Source organism: Haemorhous mexicanus, chromosome 8 (genome assembly GCF_027477595.1).
Source record: "Haemorhous mexicanus isolate bHaeMex1 chromosome 8, bHaeMex1.pri, whole genome shotgun sequence".
Classification (NCBI taxonomy): domain Eukaryota; kingdom Metazoa; phylum Chordata; class Aves; order Passeriformes; family Fringillidae; genus Haemorhous; species Haemorhous mexicanus.
Window position 1 is genome coordinate 1,861,153 of NC_082348.1, and position 20,387 is coordinate 1,881,539.

General features: G+C 40.5%; 1 protein-coding gene across 1 annotated transcript; it reads left to right on the plus strand.

Annotated features, from left to right (window-relative positions):
* The first annotated feature begins 6,056 nt into the window (after positions 1–6,056).
* Positions 6,057–19,573, plus strand: MMADHC (metabolism of cobalamin associated D). The gene is made up of 8 exons (XM_059852501.1): positions 6,057–6,108; positions 6,403–6,452; positions 7,887–8,031; positions 9,441–9,655; positions 11,758–11,863; positions 15,071–15,201; positions 18,056–18,142; positions 19,271–19,573. Exons 2-8 carry the CDS (start codon positions 6,444–6,446, stop codon positions 19,463–19,465), a joined length of 888 nt encoding a protein of 295 aa, XP_059708484.1. The 5' UTR covers positions 6,057–6,108; positions 6,403–6,443; the 3' UTR covers positions 19,466–19,573.
* The last annotated feature ends 814 nt before the right edge of the window (positions 19,574–20,387 follow it).

Genomic DNA, 20,387 nt, shown 5'->3' on the forward strand with positions numbered 1-20,387 from the left:
CACTGGAGGCCAGAAATAATCTGGATTGGGTTTCATGGGATCTGAATTTGGTGGCAAATCTGGGAATTTGTGGAATTCAGGTGTCAATAACTTAATGCTGAGGATGCCACCAAAGCTGGAGGCAAGAAATAATCTGGATTGGGTTTCATGGGAGCTGAATTTGGTGGCAAATCTGGGAATTTGTGGAATTCAGGTGTCAATAACTTAATGCTGAGGCTGTCACCAAAGCTGAAAAGAGGAAAATCAGAGGGGTTAATCTGTGGGATAAATTCCCTGAAACTTCCAGCCAGGAGGTTTGGTTAAAGCCCCTAAACCTGGGCAGAGAGGGGCTCCCACTGTCCTGCCTCACACCTCAGGAGAGCCATTTGATCCCAACAGCCATCAGGCAGCCCAGCCCCTCCGAGGGGGAAGCTGTGTGAGTTCTGCTCTCCCATTCTGCCAGATGCTGGCTCTTTCACTCCCTGCCAGGCAGGAACAGCCCCTTCCCTCCCAGGCAGCCCACCCTGCCCTAACCCCTCCATGAGACACGTCCCCATCCCTGAGGGTCACAAAGCACAACCCCAACCATTGAAAAATAAAAAGATTTACTCCCCAATAAAGGAGGAGTCTGGGGGAATGAGCAGCCCATGAGGCATGGCACTGGCTCCAAGCTGGAATTCTGCCTCCTCAGATTTTCTAACACTTCCCAGATGGATAAAGATTGACCAAAAATAGAAGCAGCCTATAAAAAGCTGATTTTGATCCAGTTCTGAGGGGAAGTTTCTCCTCACCTGGCAGCCAGCACATCTGGCACCCAGAGCCTGGGATGGCACATTCCAGAGCAGATTCCAGAGGGCTCAGGAGCACCAGGACCTGGAGCATTCCAGGCTGCCAAGCCTGGTGTCTCTGCCACCAGCAGATCTCAAGAGAGAGCTCCACATCCTCCTGCTCCTCCTGGATCTCTGCACCCAGGAGCTGGGACCTCAGGAAAATGCAGTCCTGGCACAAACCAGTCCTTTTCCCAGCTCAGCTTCAGTGGGACCAAACTCAGATCCCATTAAACCAAATCCAGATTATTTCTGGCCTCCAGCTTTGGTGACAGCCTCAGCATTAAATTATTGAGATCTAAATTCCATCAATTCCCAGATTTGGAACCAAATTCAGGCAGCATTAAACTAAATCCAGATTATTTCTGGCCTCCAGTTTTGGTGACAGCCTCAGCATTAAATTATTGAGATCTAAATTCCATAAATTCTCAGATTTGCCACCAAATTCAGCTCCCATGAAACTTAATCCAGATTATTTCTGGCCTCCAGTTTTGGTGACAGCCTCAGCATTAAATTATTGAGATCTAAATTCCATAAATTCTCAGATTTGCCACCAAATTCAGCTCCCATTAAACTTAATCCAGATTATTTCTGGGCTCCAGCTTTGGTGACAGCCTCAGCATTAAATTATTGACACCTCAGTTCCACAAATTCCCAGATTTGCCACCAAATTCAGATCCCATGAAACCCAATCCAGATTATTTCTGGGCTCCAGCTTTGGTGGCAGCCTCAGCACTAAATTACTGAGATTTAAATTCCGTAAATTCCCAGATTTGCCACCAAATTCAGGCAGTATTAAACTTAACCCAGATTATTTCTGGGCTCCAGCTTTGGTGGCAGCCTCAGCATTAAATTTTTGATACCTGAATTCCATAAATTTGGAGTGAGACCGGTGGTAAATAGAAATCTCTCCCAAAACACCCAACCTGCAACCATTCCCTGCTCCCCACAGGCCGTGTTGGGTGTGGCAGCATCCCTGAGGTGCTGCTGGAAGGGACCTGGGGAAAAAGGAGGGAGTTGGGAATCTCCTCACTCACCCCCCATAAGCAACAAGGAGCAGCTCGTGCTTCCCAGGAAAAATATTCCTGTTTAATATAATTATAAAATATTCCTGTTTAATATATTCCTGTTTAATATATAATAATATAATTTAATATAATATAATATTAATTATAATATAATATTCCTGTTTAATATATTTAAAATTAGTAAATGATATTAGAATATATTAAAAATGTTATATAATTAGATAATATGATATAATATATAATATATTAAATTATATTTTAAATATTCCTGTTTAAGCGACTTATAAAGCTTTTAAAACCCAATTTCTCTGTTTTAAACCAAACTGAGGTGAGTTAGTGCCTGCCTCAGCCTCAGATCCACCTGGATAATCCTGCATCAGGGCTCCTGTTGGAAGGATGTCCCTGGAAAAGGCCCACCCCAGTTTAGGAAGGTTGGTAAAATTCTCTTTTTGGGTGAAAAACTGGGAGATTACAGATCCAGGGTGGGCTGTGCTGGTAAAGGATTCCCAGAAAATCCCCAGTAAAGAGGAGTCCAGGCCCAGCAGTTTTGTGGGAAAAGGCCTTTTCCTGCCCTGTCCTTTTGGTGGACATTCCAGAGGGCAGGAGATAAAGGAGGAAATCCCTTTCAGGTTCACAGCAATCCATCCAGGGGGGGAATGTCTTCCCAAAAAGAAAACAAATGGTGCAAAGACTTATCTGGTGTCATGGCACCGCTCCCCTAAAAGCCTCATTTCCCAGTGGTAGCCAGCAAATCTCTGGAAATGCCAGAGGAGAGGGATTGTTCCTATAAACACATCCATTTCCAGGGGAAGTTTACTCTTCCTAGAGCCAGAGGATGTTTATTTTGTGGGGAAAGGAGCACATTAAAACCTTTCCTCCCTTCTCCTCCATCCCTGGCACTCAGGGATTCCTCATTGCTCATTCCCCAGGTTTGGCAGGTCAAGGGAAGGGGGAGCCCCAGTGGAAAACGTGAGGAAAAATAAATACAGGGAATGAAATGGATAAACAAAATAGCTGAGCTGGAGTGTGGAGGCTAAAAATTCCCTGGCTGAGAGCTGATCCTGAACATCCCCTGGACCACAGGCTGGGATCCCAGTCCCTCTGCTGCCCTTTGGAATGCCAGGGAGGCCAGGAATGCTCCGTGCCTGATGTGCTCCCAGCAGCTTTTAGAGATGCAAAATCAATGGCAACGATTGGAACTGGGGTTTAACGCGGCCCTAATGAAGTTTAATGGGTGCCATTAGGAAAATTGGGAGCACCAGCACAATCCATCAAGGCACAGATAAATGGGAAACGGGAATAAAGAATATCTGGGGGTTTTTAGCACTACTTCACCAGCATCTTCTCTATCCAAAGGGAAAACCACCAGGGAAATTCTGAAAACTCAGGCTATTGTTTCATAGTTTGCTGTGCTATTGGAACTTTTTCTGCTTTCAGACTTGGCAGCTGCAGCCAGCTCCAAGTTTTCTGCTCTTCCTGCTTCTGCTCTCCCAGCTTTCTGCAAATCATCTCACCTTTGCTGCTTCCCACAGTTCCCAGGCTGGAACTGGGAATAAAACCAGCACATACCCACACTAAGGATGAAACCCTGCTTTGGGGCTTCCAGCCCAATTCCAGGACCTCATCCCAGAGTTTTGAAGACTCCAAGGATGGAGTTTGCACGGCTTCTCCGGGCTGCTGGAAGAGCTGAGAGGAAACAGCTGAAAATTCACTTTCTGCTTGTCTTGGCACCAAAGCAGCTTCTTGGGGGCACCTCTGGCTCCTCTGCTTCCAGAGCAGGGAATCCAGCAGGGCTGGGCACGGAAGGAGAATCCCAGATGAGGTCTGGAGTGCAGCTTTCAGGGAGGGGGTGCTGGTGACTGGGAAAGTTCTGAAGTTCTGGAATTCTGACCAGCTCTTCCCAGTGCTGCTCAAGGTGCCAAGAGGAAAGCAGTGTCCCAAAGGGAAAGAGAGAATTCTGGAATCGTGGAATGGTTTGGGTGGGAAAGGAGCTTAAAGCTCATCCCATCCCACCCCTGCCATGGCAGGGACACTCCCACTGCCCCAGGCTGCTCCAGCCTGGCCTTGGGCACTGCCAGGGATCCAGGGGCAGCCCCAGCTGCTCTGGCAATCCCAGCCCAGCCAGGAATTCCCAATTCCCAATCTCCCACCCATCCCTGCCCTCTGGCACTGGGAGCCATTCCCTGGCTCCTGTCCCTCCATCCTTGTCCCCAGTCCCTCTCCAGCTCTCCTGGAGCCCCTTCAGGCCCTGCCAGGGGCTCTGAGCTCTGCCTGGAGCCTTCCCTTTTCCAGGGGAACATTCCCAGCTCTCCCAGCCTTTCCCTCTGATCATCTCCATGGTCCCCTCTGGACTCTCCAGCAGCTCCAGGTCCTTTCCATGCTGGAGATCCCTGAGGAAAAAAATCATCTCAGTAACATCAGGAAAAAAAACCAACAAAACCTGGGCACAAACTTCAGCTTTCAGCTGGAGGTTTTGGACACTGAGGAGTCTCCCTGAACTGAGGACATGAGGGTCTTTCCAAAAAGGCTTTCCAAGGAGGAATTAGGAATCCTGTCGTGTGCATTTCTTCCTCTCCCTCAAACTGAGCGCAGCAATCTCCGAGGGAAGAATTTAATCAAAGCCAGCTGCTAATTACTTTCCTGACACCAGGGGAGAAGGATGTTGGCATCCAAAAGATCTGGAAGATTTTTCCTTATTAATATTTGATAAATCTGTAATTGGATCGTTTGATTCCGCAGTCTCCTTTGAATAGGAGCTTTATTGAAATGAATCTTTATGAATTCAGGCCACAAACTTGAGGGGCTGATAACTCCAGGATTGATTGGAGTATCTGGAAGTGGCAGCCCTGGAGATAAATTGGGATTGCCTAAGGACAAGTCAATACAGGCTGGATTTAATCCACAGTGCTTCCTATTGGAGGACAGAAATTACATTCTGTAAAGAGTTAAAGTTAAATTTCTCTGATTCTTCATCTCTCTTTTTTTTTTTTTTCTGAAGTTCAAGATTCCACATGAATGTTTAATTCAAAAGCAAACGAGAATCAAGTGTGCTAACATCGAATTAATAAAAGAGTTGAGTGGCACCCAATAGTGAGCAAATGTGCTCATGAAAAAGTCCAAAAATCAAAATTGCAACGTTAGAGCTACTTAATACATCACATTGTTTAGGAATGGATACCACGATTTCCTCCTGATCCTGATAAAATAAAGCCAAGACTTTATTAAATGCAGTAAGAACATTGTAAGGCTGAATATTATTAGCCTGGCCACAAACCCAATGTCCTGCTCTGATTCTGAACTATGGGAACCTCTGGCACTGGTTTATGTTAATAAATTTCTGCTAATAAACCACTGACAAAGCAAAATAAATGTCCAGAAACCTCTGGTTTAGAAGGAAAATAAATTCAAGGCCTTGTGCAAGGTCACTGAGGGATGGGAACGCCCAAACTTTTATTTGGGAGAGATTAAAATTCTTTTTTCTTCACCAGCAATGCTGCTTGGAACAGGAACAGACAGCAAAGAAATGGCAAAAAAAAGAGAAATACTTTAATCTTTGGGGCTGTGACCATTCCCAGGGGAGCCTTTCCAGAGCTCTTCTATTAAAAAACCAACACAATCAACAGGAAGGGAAGCCATTGAAGCAGGTTTTAAATATTTTTATTATTATTTTATAAAGTTATTTGAGGTATTGCCCTTGGAGTCAGTTTTGTGGCAGAAGCACCACTGATGCTCCCCATTCCCAGCGAACACCTGGCTTTGCGCTTTTCCTTAAAGGAATCAACCCCTCCTCCTTTCAATTCCCTCCAACAAAACCCTTTTCCCCTTTTTCTCCCCATTTTCCCCTTTTTCTCCCCATGTTCCCCTTGCCGGATCCCCGGGAATGATGAGGGCGATGAGGGCGGCTGACGCTCCGTGGCTGCCCCCTGGTGCCCCGCGCGGGAACAGCATCCACGGCCGCCCTTCTGCGCCCCTCACACGGGGCAACACCGCCTTGGGAGCACCGAGGGGACACTCCGGCCCCGCCACGACCGATCCCGGCCCCGCCGCTCCCACGGGAACCTCCCCGGCCCCGCCGGCCCCGCCGCCATCACCGCTTCCCCCTCACGGCCTCCACCGCCCCTCCCGCAGCCCCGAGCAACAGAACGCCGAGCGGCGGATTCCGCGCGGTGCGGCGCCGCGCCCATCGAGGTGTCGGCGGATCGGCTGGCTCGGCCTGGGGGCGCGCGGCGAGGGCGCGGCGGGGGCGGGTGGGCGCCGCCATTTTGCAGGAAGAGGTGAGGGGGGCCGGGGGCTCCTTTTCTTTTCCTCTTTTCCCGCTTCTTTCTCCCTTTTCCCGTTTCCTTCTTCCGTTTTCTCGTTTCCTGCTCCCTTCCCGCCAGCTCCTGCTGTCTGTCCGCGGCAGCGCCGCTCCTGGGACGCGGGGAGGCCGTGCGGGGCGGGCGGGCTGTGAGGGGGCTCCGGGGCTGGGGAGTTCAGCGCCTTCTTTTCCTTTTCCTTCTCCCTTCCCTCTTCCCTTCCCTTTCCTTCTTCCCTTTCTGTTCTCTGCCCTCTTCCCTTCTCTTTTGCAGGGGTGTCCGGGCCTGTCAGCGGGGGGAGAGCAGCGTCTGCCATGGCCAATGTGAGTGAGTGACGCCAGAGCTTGCGGATACCCCGGGAACGGCGGAATTGAGGATTAAATGGAATTACAAGCAGGTTTGGGTGGGGAAAAAAACCTTAAAAATCCTTTAATTCCGACTCCGTGCCGTGGGCAGGGGCAGCTGCCAGTGTGCTCCAAGGCTTGGGCACTTGCCGGGATTCCGAGGCAGCCACAGGGGGAAGAATTTCTCCCTAAAATCCCAATCCAGCCCTCCTCCAGTTTAAATATCCCAGGAATAACAACCTAATTAAGGCTTCAATCCATTTTTTCTGTGCTTTTTCTGTCGTCGTGGGCTCAGGCACGGAGGAGTTCCGTGTTTTGGAGCACTCAGCTGGTTTGAGGCTGGAGCATCAAACACTTTTTATTGATTGTTTTTATTGCTCCCGCCGTGGGGACATGAATCATTCATGAGCTCCCTCGCTGGTGGCTCTCGTGTAATGCCAGGTGTGTAAATATTTGCATGAGTGAGCTGCAATTAGTGACATCTCCGCGTTAAGTGAGGCTGGTAACAAGGAAAAATTCTCTTTTCTGCTAATTACATGTTGGCTGTAATTGTTTACATCTGTTTATAACATCATCATCATCCTGCAAAAATTAATTTCAATAGCGATTTGAGGTGATAAAGAAAAAAGATTTGAGTGGAATCCGATTTTTGTTGTGGTACAGGAGCCTTTTAAAGCTGTTTTAGAAGGAGACAGCTCCAGGCTTGAGCTGTAAGTAATGGATTTAAGTCATAAATTCAATGTGTCTTGAAGCATTTGAGTTTTTATAATTTGGTAGAAATTATTTTGTCTTTACACAGAAGTGCTGGATGAAAAAGTGCCTTAGGTGCTGATGCTTTAAATACAATTTTATATTAAACATCCAAATAGCACCATTTATTCTCTTCTTTTAAAAGTAAATGACTTCTGAGAGTGCCTCTTTTGATGTAAAACTGCATCAATTTTTATAGAATCAAAGGTGCAGCGCTTGAGGAAAATCCTTTTATGTTATTTTCTCAAAAGAATTGTTGTTCCTCACCTGAAAAGTTGAATTTTCCAAAAAAACCACCCACTCTGTGCCAGGTGGGATTTGTGTTTTCCAGGAGATAATCATGGAGACAATCCCTGTCCATAATTTAATTTAAATTTTAAATTTTCAGGGCTTTTTCCTCACGTGAGAGGCCTTTAATCAACACTAAAACCACTTCAAGGCTTTTTCAGTGCTTGGAACAGCAAAATATAAAAACAACAATAAAATATTTCTCCAACTTGATGTTACAGCCGGTCATAATTCAAATTTTAATAGAATTATTGAGGGAGGATTTTTCTCGTGACTCACAGAATTGTGTTTAAACAATTCTCTGGATTTTTATTATGAAATTATTCTTTTATTTGATTAATAATTTATTATTTAAAATTCTTTTTCTCTCCTCAGGTGCTCTGTAACAGAGCAAGATTGGTCACCTACCTGCCAGGCTTTTATTCCTTGCTCAGAAGAGTTGGGAATGCCAAGGCTTTTTCCACTGCAGGATCCTCTGGCTCAGATGAGCCTCACGTGGCTGCTGCACCTCCTGATTTATGTAAGAAAAAGCAATTTTATTCCCCCAAAAATCCCACTTTGGAACTGGGATTCTTCACTTGGTAGAAGAGAAAAATCACATTTAAGAAGAAAAAGTGAATTTAAGGAAAAAAACCACATTTAGAAAAAAGAAAAAGCAAATTTATTCCCTTGAAATGTGAATTTAGAATTGGGATTTTTGACGTGGTAGACAAGTAAAAGCAAATTTAAGAAGAAGAAGCACATTTATAAAAAAGAAAGAGCAAATTTATTCCATTGAAATCCCAGTTTGGAAGTGGGATGTTTGTCTGACGTTTGGGATGAAATCCTCCTGTCTCAGAGGGGTTTTCCCTTGGGTTTTCCTTGGCCATTTTTGGGTTTTCCTTGGCCATTTTTGGGTTTTCCTTGGCCGTTTTTGGGTTTTCCTTGGCCGCTTTTGGGGTTTTCCTTGGCCATTTTTGGGGTTTTCCTTGGCCATTTTTGGGGTTTTCCTTGGCCGCTTTTGGGGTTTTCCTTGGCCATTTTGGGGGTTTTCCTTGGCCGTTTTTGGGGTTTTCCTTGGCCGTTTTTGGGTTTCCTGGCTTTTTTTTGGGTTTTCCTTGGCCATTTTTGGGGTTTTCCTTGGCCGCTTTTGGGGTTTTCCTTGGCCATTTTGGGGGTTTTCCTTGGCCATTTTTGGGGTTTTCCTTGGCCGTTTTTGGGTTTCCTGGCTTTTTTTTGGGTTTTCCTTGGCCATTTTTGGGGTTTTCCTTGGCCGCTTTTGGGGTTTTCCTTGGCCGCTTTTGGGGTTTTCCTTGGCCGCTTTTGGGGTTTTCCTTGGCCATTTTGGGGGTTTTCCTTGGCCGTTTTTGGGTTTCCTGGCTTTTTTTGGGGTTTTCCTTGGCTGTTTTTGGGGTTTTCCTTGGCCGCTTTTGGGGTTTTCCTTGGCCATTTTTGGGGTTTTCCTTGGCCGTTTTTGGGTTTCCTGGCTGTTTTTTGGGTTTCCCTGCTGGTTTTGGGAGTTTCCTGACTTTGGGTTTCCCTGACCACTTTTGGAATTTCCCGGCCGTTTTGGGGTTTCCCTGCTGTTTTTGGGATTTTCTGACCCGTTTTTGGGTTTCCCTGACCATTTTTGGGGTTTCCTGGCCGTTTTTGGGATTCCCTGCTGGTTTTGGGATTCCCTGCTGGTTTTTGGGATTTCCTGGCCATTTTTGGGATTTCCTGGCCATTTTTGGGATTCCCTGCTGTCTTTGGGATTTCCTAGCCATTTTTTGGGATTTTCCTGACATTTTTGGGTTTCGCAGCCATTTTTGGGATTTCCCGTCTGCTTTTGGGATTTTCCCAGCCGTTTTTGTTATTTTCCCAGCCGCTTTTGGGGTTTCCCAGCCATTTTTGGGGTTTGCTGGCCGTTTTTGGTGTTGGCTGAGTGCTCTGTGTTCCGTGGCCCTGCAGGTCCCAGGACGGTGTGGCCGGACGAGCTGATGGGGCCCTTTGGGCCGCAGGACCAGCGCTTCCAGCTGCCAGGGAACATGGGCTTCGGGTGCCACCTGCATGGCACTGCCAGCCAGAGAGCCCCGCCCGCCCAGAGCCTGCCCGACCTCCTGGCCGAGCCCTCGGCCAGCGAGAGGCACGAGTTTGTCATGGCCCAGTACATCAATGAGTTCCAGGTGAGAGCAACAGCCTGTGCCACTCAGGTTTTCTGAGAAATCCTCTTTGCCCGGGGTTTTCTCCTGGCACGCTGAGAATTCTCAAGGAAAGGAAAACAAGAATTATCTGATTGCTGCTCCTGAGTTTTGCTGCTTTGGAATGGGTGTGGAGATTGTTACCCACAGGTGATTGTTCCATTGGTTTCATGGGAATTGTTTTGTCTCTTTGGCCAATCAGGGCCAAGCTGTGTTGAAGAGAGTCACCAGTTTTCATTATTATATAGTATCATAAAATAATAAATTGGCCTTCTGAGAACATGGAGTCAGATCTTCTCCTTCTCCATCTCCATCTCCATCTCCATCTCCATCTCCATCTCCATCTCCATCTCCATCTCCATCTCATCTCCATCTCCATCTCCATCTCCATCTCCATCTCCATCTCCTTCTCCTCCTCCATCTCCATCTCCTTCTCCTCCTCCTCCTCCTCCTCCTTCTCCTCCCCCTTCTCCTTCTCCTCCCCCTTCTCCTCCCCCTTCTCCTCCCCCTTCTTCTCCTTCTCCTTCTCCTCCCCCTTCTTCTCCTTCTCCTTCCTCTCCTTCTCCTTCTCCTTCCTCTCCTTCTCCCTCTCCCTCTCCTTCCATAGCAAGCACAACTTTCTTCTTCCTCAAAAAGGATTTTCTGCACACTTTTCTGCCACAGAATCTGCCTCAAGGTGGTTCTTTTTTAGGAGAAAAAGATTTCAGGCTGTTTGGAAACAGCATTTTAGGAGTGATTAATGGGAGGATTTCAGTCCTCAAACATGCTGTTGGCCAAGTCTCACCACCTTTTACCCAGTAAAATTGGAATTTCTTTCAGTGTTTTATTTTATGGATCTGATTTGCAAACTTTGGGCAGTGTTTAGTTCTAAAAACCATGGAATTCACCCAGAAATCCCCCAAGCTCATAATGAGAGATTCATTTTTGTAATCATCATTTCAATTCAAAATTGAAATTTCCTGCAGTATTTTATTGAATGGATCTGGATTTGCAAAGGTTGGGCAATGTTTAGTTCTGAAAACCACAAAATTCACCCAGAAATCCCTCAAGCTCACAGTGAGAGTTTCATCATTATGAATGCACCCAGTAAAACTGAATTTTCCTTCAGAATTTTATCTCATGGATTTGCAAACTTTGGGCAATGTTTAGTTCTAAAAACCAGGAAGTTCCCCCAGGAATCCCTCAGCCTCTCAAGGAGAGGATTCTGGCAGCCATTCAGATATAATAAAAATAAAATAAATTTTGGTTAATCAAATTAATAAACAATAAAATATATTAATAAAACATTACTAGAATATTAATAAAATATTTTAAAATCAGTTTATAATGGCAGCATGATCCCAACATTCCCTCAGATTTTCAGTGCTGCTGCCTCAGCTTTGCAGGCTCTGGCTTTGGGAAATGCTGAGATTTTGGGATTCGGTGAGAAAATGATTTTGGGAAATACCAGCTCCTGGCAGCTCCCCAGGTTCTGTTTGCAGCTTCCTTGGATCCTAAAAAGCCCTTAAAAAAAACAAAAACAAAAAAAAAGGGCTTTTTTTGCACTAAAAAGCCACCAGAAAATCCTATTTTAGTTAATTTAGTGCAACTTTTAGAATCAGGGAATAGCTGAAATCTATCAGTTAATCTTGTATTAAATAATAATTCTTTTAAATAATTAATTAAAATTTTAGTACTTATATTTTGTATCTCTATATATTTATATATTTATATCTATATCTATTTATATATCTATATATTATACTGTATTTATATATCTATATCTATTTATATATAAAAATATATATTTTTGTATTTATATATTTATATATATAAATATATTTTTATATATATTTTTATATATATATAAATAAAATGTATTTATAAATATAAAAGATATATATATCTTTTCAGATTTTAAATAACTTTTAGTAATTTTCAATATTGTTAATAAAATTATTATTTCAGTATTTAATGTGAAAAGTGTGAAGTGCCTCTGCAAATCACCTGAAAACTGCTGGAGTTTCTGCTCCCTGAGCCCTGTTTTGATGTCCAGAGTTATTGCTGTTTGATATTAACTGTGAAAATCCATTTTTTGGTGTTTTTAGGGTTCTGATGCTCCCCAGAAACAGCAGGTCAATAATGCTGAAACCTACTTTGAGAATGCCAAGGTGGAGTGTGCAGTGCAAGCCTGTCCTGAGCTGCTGAGAAAAGGTTCAGTTTTATTTCCAGCCAGGAAATTCCAACTTTTCCATGTAAAACCAGTGGTTGTCAGTGCTCTTCCACAGAATGTGCTGGAGGAAGGGTTCATCCAGGGTTCATCTGCACAAAAATCCCTTTGGATGCAAAGGAAACCAATTGCTGCTGGCAATATTTAATATCTCATTTCATATTTTTAATTTTAAATAATTTTTAAAAAAATTTGCTGTTGACAATTTTTAATATTTCATTTAAAATGTCATTTTTAGTTGGTTTATAATTGGGAAATTTTGGAGTTAATTCCATATCCAAAATTCCTTTGGAATTGCTGAACAAAACAAGAATGGGAATCAGGAAACTTCTAAATTTTTGTTTTTAATTTATTCAGGAAGGAAATGACCAAAATTAAATGGGAATAAACCAGAGCAGAATGGAAACCAAAGCTTTGTTTTAGTTGTTTTATTGGGAAATTCTGGAGTTAATTCCTTACCCAAAATCCAGTTAGCAAATCCTATGGAAATGCTGAACAAAAGAACAAATGGGAATCAAGAAACTTCTGCCAGAACTGAATTTGTATTTTTTATTTATTGAGGAAGGAAATGACCAAAATTAAATGGGAATAAACCAGAGCAGAATGGAAACCAAAGCTTTGCTGCTGACAATATTCAATATTTCATTTAAAATGTCATTTTTAGTTATTTTTTAATTGGGAAATTCTGGAGTTAATTCCTTATCAAAAATCCATTTACCAAATCCTTTGGAATTGCTAAACCAAACAAGAATGGGAATCATTAAACTTCTAAATTTTTGTTTTTAATTTATTCAGGAAGGAAATTACCAAAATTAAATGGGAACCATTTGATATCTTTTCAGATCTTAAATAACTTTTAGTATCTTTCAGTATTGGTAATAATACTATTATTTCAATATTTCATATGAAAAGTGTGAAGTGCCACTGCAAATCATCTGAAACTGCTTGAGTGTATTTAATTAAATTTAATTAATTATTAAATTAGACTATATTTAATTAAATTGAACTATTGAATTATATAAAAAGTAATAATAAGAACCAAATAGGACAAATTAAATTAGATAAAAAGTAAAATAAGAACCAAATAGGAGATTAAATGGGAACTATTGAATTATATAAAAAGTAAAAATAAGGACCAAATAGGAGATTAAATGGGAGCTATTGAATTATATAAAAAGTGAAAATAAGGACCAAATAGGCATTTAAATGGGAACAATGTGGTTAAATAAAAAATAAAAATAATAAAAATTAATAACAAATTGTTATTATAATAATATTTAATTTATAACAATATAAATATATTTATATATTCTAATATCTCAATTATTGAAGTAGATATTTATATAAATTATATAAATACATATATATATTTTAATATCTAAATATTTTTCTTTATGTATTAAAGTAAATAGAATTATGTTTCTGTTTATTCTATATAAATTATAATAACAAATAAAAAGATGGAAATAGAACCAGTTTAAGAAAGGCAATGTGCCTGAGGTGTTGGTGGGAGGGAAGAAGAAATATTTTTCTTTATACATTAAATGAAATAGAATTATGTTTATTCTAAATAAATTATAATAACAAATGAAAAGATGGAAATAGAAGCAGTTTAAGAAGGGCAATGTGCCTGAGGAGTTGGTGTGGGTGGGAGGGGAAGGCCACCATGGCAGAGCAGGATGAAAAGTTCTGCATTTATAATTTGTATCTATGTATTCATACATGTTCTATCTCTATATACAGATAGAACATACCTAAATATCCCTGTTCTGTGTGTGATATACTGTATGTTCCTGTTCTATCTAACAGTGTTTCAGTGCTGTGTACCATATAACTGAATCTCTATATACAGATAGAACATACCTAAATATCCCTGTTCTGTGTGTGATATACTGTATGTTCCTGTTCTATCTAACAGTGTTTCAGTGCTGTGTACCATATAACTGAATCTCTATATACAGATAGAACATACCTAAATATCCCTGTTCTGTGTGTGATATACTGTGTGTTCCTGTTCTATCCAATAGTGTTTCAGTGCTGTGTACCATATAACTGTATCTCTATGTACAGATAGAACATACCTAAATATCCCTGTTCTGTGTGTGATATACTGTGTGTTCCTGTTCTATCCAATAGTATTTCAGTGCTGTGTACCATATAACTGTATCTGTATGTACAGATAGAACATACCAAATATCCACGTTCTGTGTGTGTTATACTGTGTGTTTCTGTTCTATCCAATAGTGTTTCAGTGCTGTGTACCATATAACTGTATCTGTATGTACAGATAGAACATACCAAATATCCACGTTCTGTGTGTGTTATACTGTGTGTTTCTGTTCTATCCAATAGTGTTTCAGTGCTGTGTACCATATAACTGTATCTGTATGTACAGATAGAACATACCAAATATCCACGTTCTGTGTGTGTTATACTGTGTGTTTCTGTTCTAACAGTGTTTCAGTGCTGTGTACCATATAACTGTATCTGTATGTACAGATAGAACATACCTAAATATCCCTGTTCTGTGTGTGTTATACTGTGTGTTTCTGTTCTATCTAACAGTGTTTCAGTGCTGTGTACAGTATGTAGGTTCTATCTAACAGTGTTTCAGTGCTGTGTACAGTATATATATTCTATCTAACAGTGTTTCAGTGCTGTGTACAGTATGTATGCTGTATCTCACAGTGTTTCAGTGCTGTGTACAGTATGTATGCTGTATCTCACAGTGTTTCAGTGCTGTGTACAGTATGTATGTTCTATCTCACAGTGTTTCAGTGCTGTGTACAGTATAGATGCTGTATCTAACAGTGTTTCAGTGCTGTGTACAGTCTATATGTTCTATCTAACAGTGTTTCAGTGCTGTGTACAGTCTATATGTTGTATCTAACAGTGTTTCAGTGCTGTGTACAGTATGTATGCTGTATCTCACAGTGTTTCAGTGCTGTGTACAGTATGTATGCTGTATCTCACAGTGTTTCAGTGCTGTGTACAGTATGTATGCTGTATCTCACAGTGTTTCAGTGCTGTGTACAGTATGTATGCTGTATCTCACAGTGTTTCAGTGCTGTGTACAGTATATATATGCTGTATCTCACAGTGTTTCAGTGCTGTGTACAGTGTGTATGCTGTATCTAACAGTGTTTCAGTGCTGTGTACCATGTAACTGTAGCGTTGTTCTCCGTGCCCAGACGTGCAGGCGCTGTTCCCCGAGGCCAGCCCCCGGCGCCTGACGGTGCTCACGGTCACCCAGAGGAGCCAGCACGACATGAGCGTCTGGAGCCAGGAGGTGGAGGAGGAGAGGGAGATGCTCCTGGAGAACGTGAGAGCACTCACTGACCAAACTGCAGCTCAAATCTACTCCTCAGCCCTGGGGCACTTCTGCAGTTTGGGGTTTTTTTTTAATTGTTATATTATATTGCATTCCATATATATATACACACACACGCATATATGTGTGTATATATATATATATATATATATATATATATGTATATATATATATATATATATACACACACACACATACATAAAATATGGATCTGTATTATATATATAGAGAGATATATAGATCCATATATCTTATGTATAATACAATGTAGATCAATATTTTATATATAGAGAGATATATATAATATAGATCCATATTTTATAGATATATTTATATAGAGAGAGATATATAGATATATTTTCCACATATATATATATGGATATATAATATAGATCTATATTCCAAATATATAGAGATACATAATGTCAATCCATATTATATGTATATAGAGATATATATAATATAGATCCATATTATATATATAGATATATATATAAAATATACATCTATATTTTATATAGATGTAGTTATATATGATTTAGATCCATATTCTATATATAGAGAGATATATATTATATAGATCCATTTTTAAAATATATATCATATAGATCCATATTATATCTATAGGTATACATATAATATCTATATTCTATGTCTGTGTAGAGATATATATCATATAGAGCCATATTCTATATATAGAGAGATATATAGATCCATATCTTCAATATATATAATAAAGATTCATATTCTATATATAGATATATATAATATAGATCCATATTCTGTATATAGAGAGATATATATTATATAGATCCATTTTTTTAATTTATATTATATAGATCCACATTATATCTATAGATATATATATATAATATCTATATTCTATGTCTATGTAGAGATATATATCATATAGAGCCATATTCTTTATAGAGAGATATATAGATCCATATCTTCAATATATATAATAAAGATTCATATTCTATATATAGATATATAATATAGATCCATAATCTATATATATGTATATATTATATACATCTATATTCTATGTAACAAGGTATATATGTATATAATATAGATCTAAATATATCTATATTATATTTTTTATAGGTAATGTTGACCTATATATAGTATAGATCTATATTGCATGATTAAATTAATATAATGTATTACTTTTTTATTTTTAATGTTACTTATAATACAATTCTATTACAATTCTTCGTTATTAATTATCACTTACTATTTAACTTATTTAATTAAGATTCCACTGCATTTTTTACTGGTCAAAAAAGCAAAAATCACCAATTTCTCTGGGGTTTTTTCCAGTTTAATGAATGGTTTTAATTCTTTTAACCCCGAATTTCAGTTCTGTTTATTCTTCTTAACTTTGTCTTGTTCTTTTACCTCTAGAGGGCTCTGAAAATCCCTTTACTTCCCATTTTCCACAGTTTTACCATTTCCCCACCAAGGGTCGCTGTTCACTGCCCTTAGCACCCCAAAAAAAGAACATTTCTACCTTTTCTTTGAAAAATATCCCCAAACCCAGCATTTCATCTGGAAATAAATCCTATTTATGCCTGAAATTAATCTGGGAATGCCCTAAAACCCAAATGTGGGCTCTCTAAATCACCCACAAAAAAAGGAATCCACACAAAATGACACAGAAATTAAAATTCCCTTCATTTCAATGTGTTCTTCTCTTTGAATTATTTCTGCCCTGTTGCTCTTTGGTCTTTTAATCTGGTCTAATTATGTGTTAATTGGCATCTTTCTTCCTCAGGCACCTCCCTGTCAGGTCTAATCCAGTCACTGGGGGGGTGTGAGGTTCAAACCAGTAAATTCTCAGGGAAATCTTGGGTTACTTGCAGAATTCACCTGAAAAATCCTCATTTCAGGGGCTGAAAAATGAGGTTATAGAGCCAAACCTAAATATTTACATGAACCCAGCTCAGGTGTTCATTAACCTCACTCTGAGGGACCAGAAGAGGTCCTGGATCAGAAATGTTGTGCCTAAAATTGGGAAATTTGGGATTTAATTTACAATTTGGACATAATTAATCATCAGAGCCATCAGACTTCAAAATACAGAATTTACTGGGGGAAATTTTCCTTATTTTGAACTAATACAGAATTTATTGTAAAGGGTAAAATTCCCTCATTTTGAACTAACACAAAATTTGTTTTCAAGGGGAAAATTCCCTCATTTTGAACTAATACAGAATTTGCTGTAAAGGATAAATTTTCCTTATTTTGAACTAATTCAGAATATACTGTAAATTTCTCTTATTAATATTAATTCAAAATAAGGGTAAAATTCCCTTATTTTGAACTAACACAGAATTTACTGTTAAGGGTAAATTTTCCTTATTTTGAGCTAATACAGAATTTGCTGTAAAGGGTAAAATTCCCTTATTTTGAATTAATACAGAATTTATTGTAAAGGGTAAATTTCCCTCAGTTTAAACCAATACAGAATTTGCTGTCAAGGGTAAAATTCCCTCATTTTGTATTGAAAAGGATAAAAATTCCCTTATTTTGAACTCACACAGAATTTGCTCTAAAGGATAAAATTCCCTCATTTTGTGTTGTAAAAGATAAATTTTCCTGATTTTGAGCTAACACAGAATTTGCTGAAGAAGGTAAATTTCCCTTAATTTGGATCTGTAAGGACCTGAAGCTGCATAAATCATATTTTTCTAAATTTGGAACCTTGAGCTTCTTAGGGCACTAATTGCAGAGAAAATTCCAAATTTTACAACTGTAAGTAAACAAATGATTTTATTTATTTTATTTCCTGTGATAAGCTCATTTGATGCCTTTCTTTTCCCAATTTTTCCCCTTCCAGTTCATCAATGGTGCCAAGGAAATCTGCTATGCAATTTCTTCTGAGGGCTACTGGGCTGATTTCATTGATCCCTCCTCAGGACTGGCAGTAAGTTCTCTCTTGCTGGGTGGAATTTGGCTTCAGCCCAACCTTCTCAGGGTAATTCCTTGAATAAATGAAGGTGGATGAGCTCAGCTGTGTCAGGAAATGAAATTGGATTTTAGGGAACTGGAGAAGTTTTATGGCCCAAATCCCTTGGGCACTTTCTGCCCTGCCCAGGTAACTTGGGATCCCTGACACCTGTGCAGGTGAAGGCTGTAAAAAACCTCTTTGCACCTGTTCATGATCCCTTTGTGCCCAAAAAATGAACTTTTTGTTCCTGTGGAACACTGGGAGCTTTCAGTGGGAGATGAATTTTAGTCTGAGCTCTGCTAAAACCGTATCATAGTTCAAGGGGATGCTGGCAAAGCTCAGCTTAGTGGGGTTTTATTTAAGAACACCCCAAAAAGCAGGGATTTATTGTGCCAACAGAGGCAAACAGGGCCTGTTTGTGAGGCAGAACAGGCAGGTCAGGGGTGGAAAAGCTTCCCAGAATTCCATGCATTGGAGGAATTAGGGATTGATGGAAGTGGGGTTTTGTCTTCAGACTCCAGCAGTATCATCCTGGTCCAGGATCAGGAGAGGGTTTTAAGTCAGAAGCTTCCTCCTGAGAGAAAGAGCTGAAATATCTGTGTGCAACTTAAATACCAGTTCAATTTAAAAACTTCAATACCAGTTTAATTTAAAAACTTCAATACCAGTTTAATTTAAAAACTTCAATACCAGTTTAATTTCAAAACTTCAATACCAGTTTAATTTCAAAACTTCAATACCAGTTTAATTTCAAAACTTAAATACCAGTTCAATTTTAGTATCAGTTTAATTTAAATACCTGTTTGCAATTTAATCCCATTTTTGCTCCTCTGACCAGCTTTCTTTAGGGTCTGGCTGCCAGGGTGAGTAGTTAATGTTTGCAGTTTCTGTCCTTAGCCCGTGTCCTGTTTGTGCTGTTTCTGGCAGGGCTCTGCCCTCAGTTCCTCACAAAGGTGAGGGCCGGATTGGGATTTGAAAGGAAAACCTTTCAAACTCCACTTAAAACTTCTCCACGCAGCTGAGCTCAGGCTTAGCTTTCAACCACCCATCAGGATTTGAAATCCTTGTGGGAAATCTTTCCTTTTGTTGTTGTTTTCCTTTCAGTTTTTCGGGCCTTACACCAACAACCCCCTGCTGGAGACCGACGAGCGCTACCGGCACTTGGGCTTCGCCGTGGACGACCTGGGCTGCTGCAAGGTGATCAGGCACAACCTCTGGGGCACCCACGTGGTGGTGGGCAGCATCTTCACCAACGCTGAGCCCGACAGCCCCATCATGAGGAAACTCAGTGGCAACTGAGCCCTGCAGCCTCCTGGCATCCTTGAGTCCTCGGGCGATTCTCCCTCGGCGGCGGCGGGAGTTCCTCACTTCCAAGTGTTCTTAGAGAATAAAAGTAGCTGGTATTTATTTCTAGTCTTTTGGGAATGTGTGTTCACCACATGTGGCTTGGAGTGTGGATTGACAGCGTTGAGAACCAGAGGAGTGAGGGTTTCCTTTTTAAATTCTCCATTTTCTCTTCTCTCGACAATTCTGTCTTTCCCCGGTCGATTTAGTACTCAGGAGCCTCTGAAAATGCCACTGAAATTCCCAACAAATCTGCCATTCCTGAAATTAGGAACTGGCAAAAAAATGGAATGAGTCATAAAATTGTTCTCCCAGAATAGAGAACTTAATGAAACCTGGGCTAATCACTCATTTGCTGTTGGAAAATGAGAGTGAGGTCAACTTCCAGTGGTCTCCAACTCATCCAGAGACTCCATAAAAAGTCCTTAATTACCCTGGAATTACTCATCTCTTACTGTTTTTTGTCTTCATGGTGCTTGGGATTTATTTTCTCAGTATTAGCTAAATATATTTAATTAGTTTATATACCTAAATGTAATTTAAAGTTGCTTTTGTAACTTTCTTAGGTCATTGAATACCAAAAAGAAAAAAAAAAAAGAGATAATGGGGCAATGCTTGGATCTCATCATTGTTTTCCTGGACTTGGATGCAATCTAGACTTGCCTGTGGAATTTGGAAATGCAAAGAGCAATTAGGATCAATTATTGCAATTAGAAAGGTGTTTCAGCAGGAAGGTTTCAAGCTCCTCAGCTCTCACAAAAACACTCAGCTCGATGGGGAGCAGCAGGGCAGGGATCCCAAGGCTCCTGGAACACCTGGAATTGCAGTGCCTTGCACTTTGGCTCCAGGGGTGAGGCAATAAAGCAGATTTGGATCT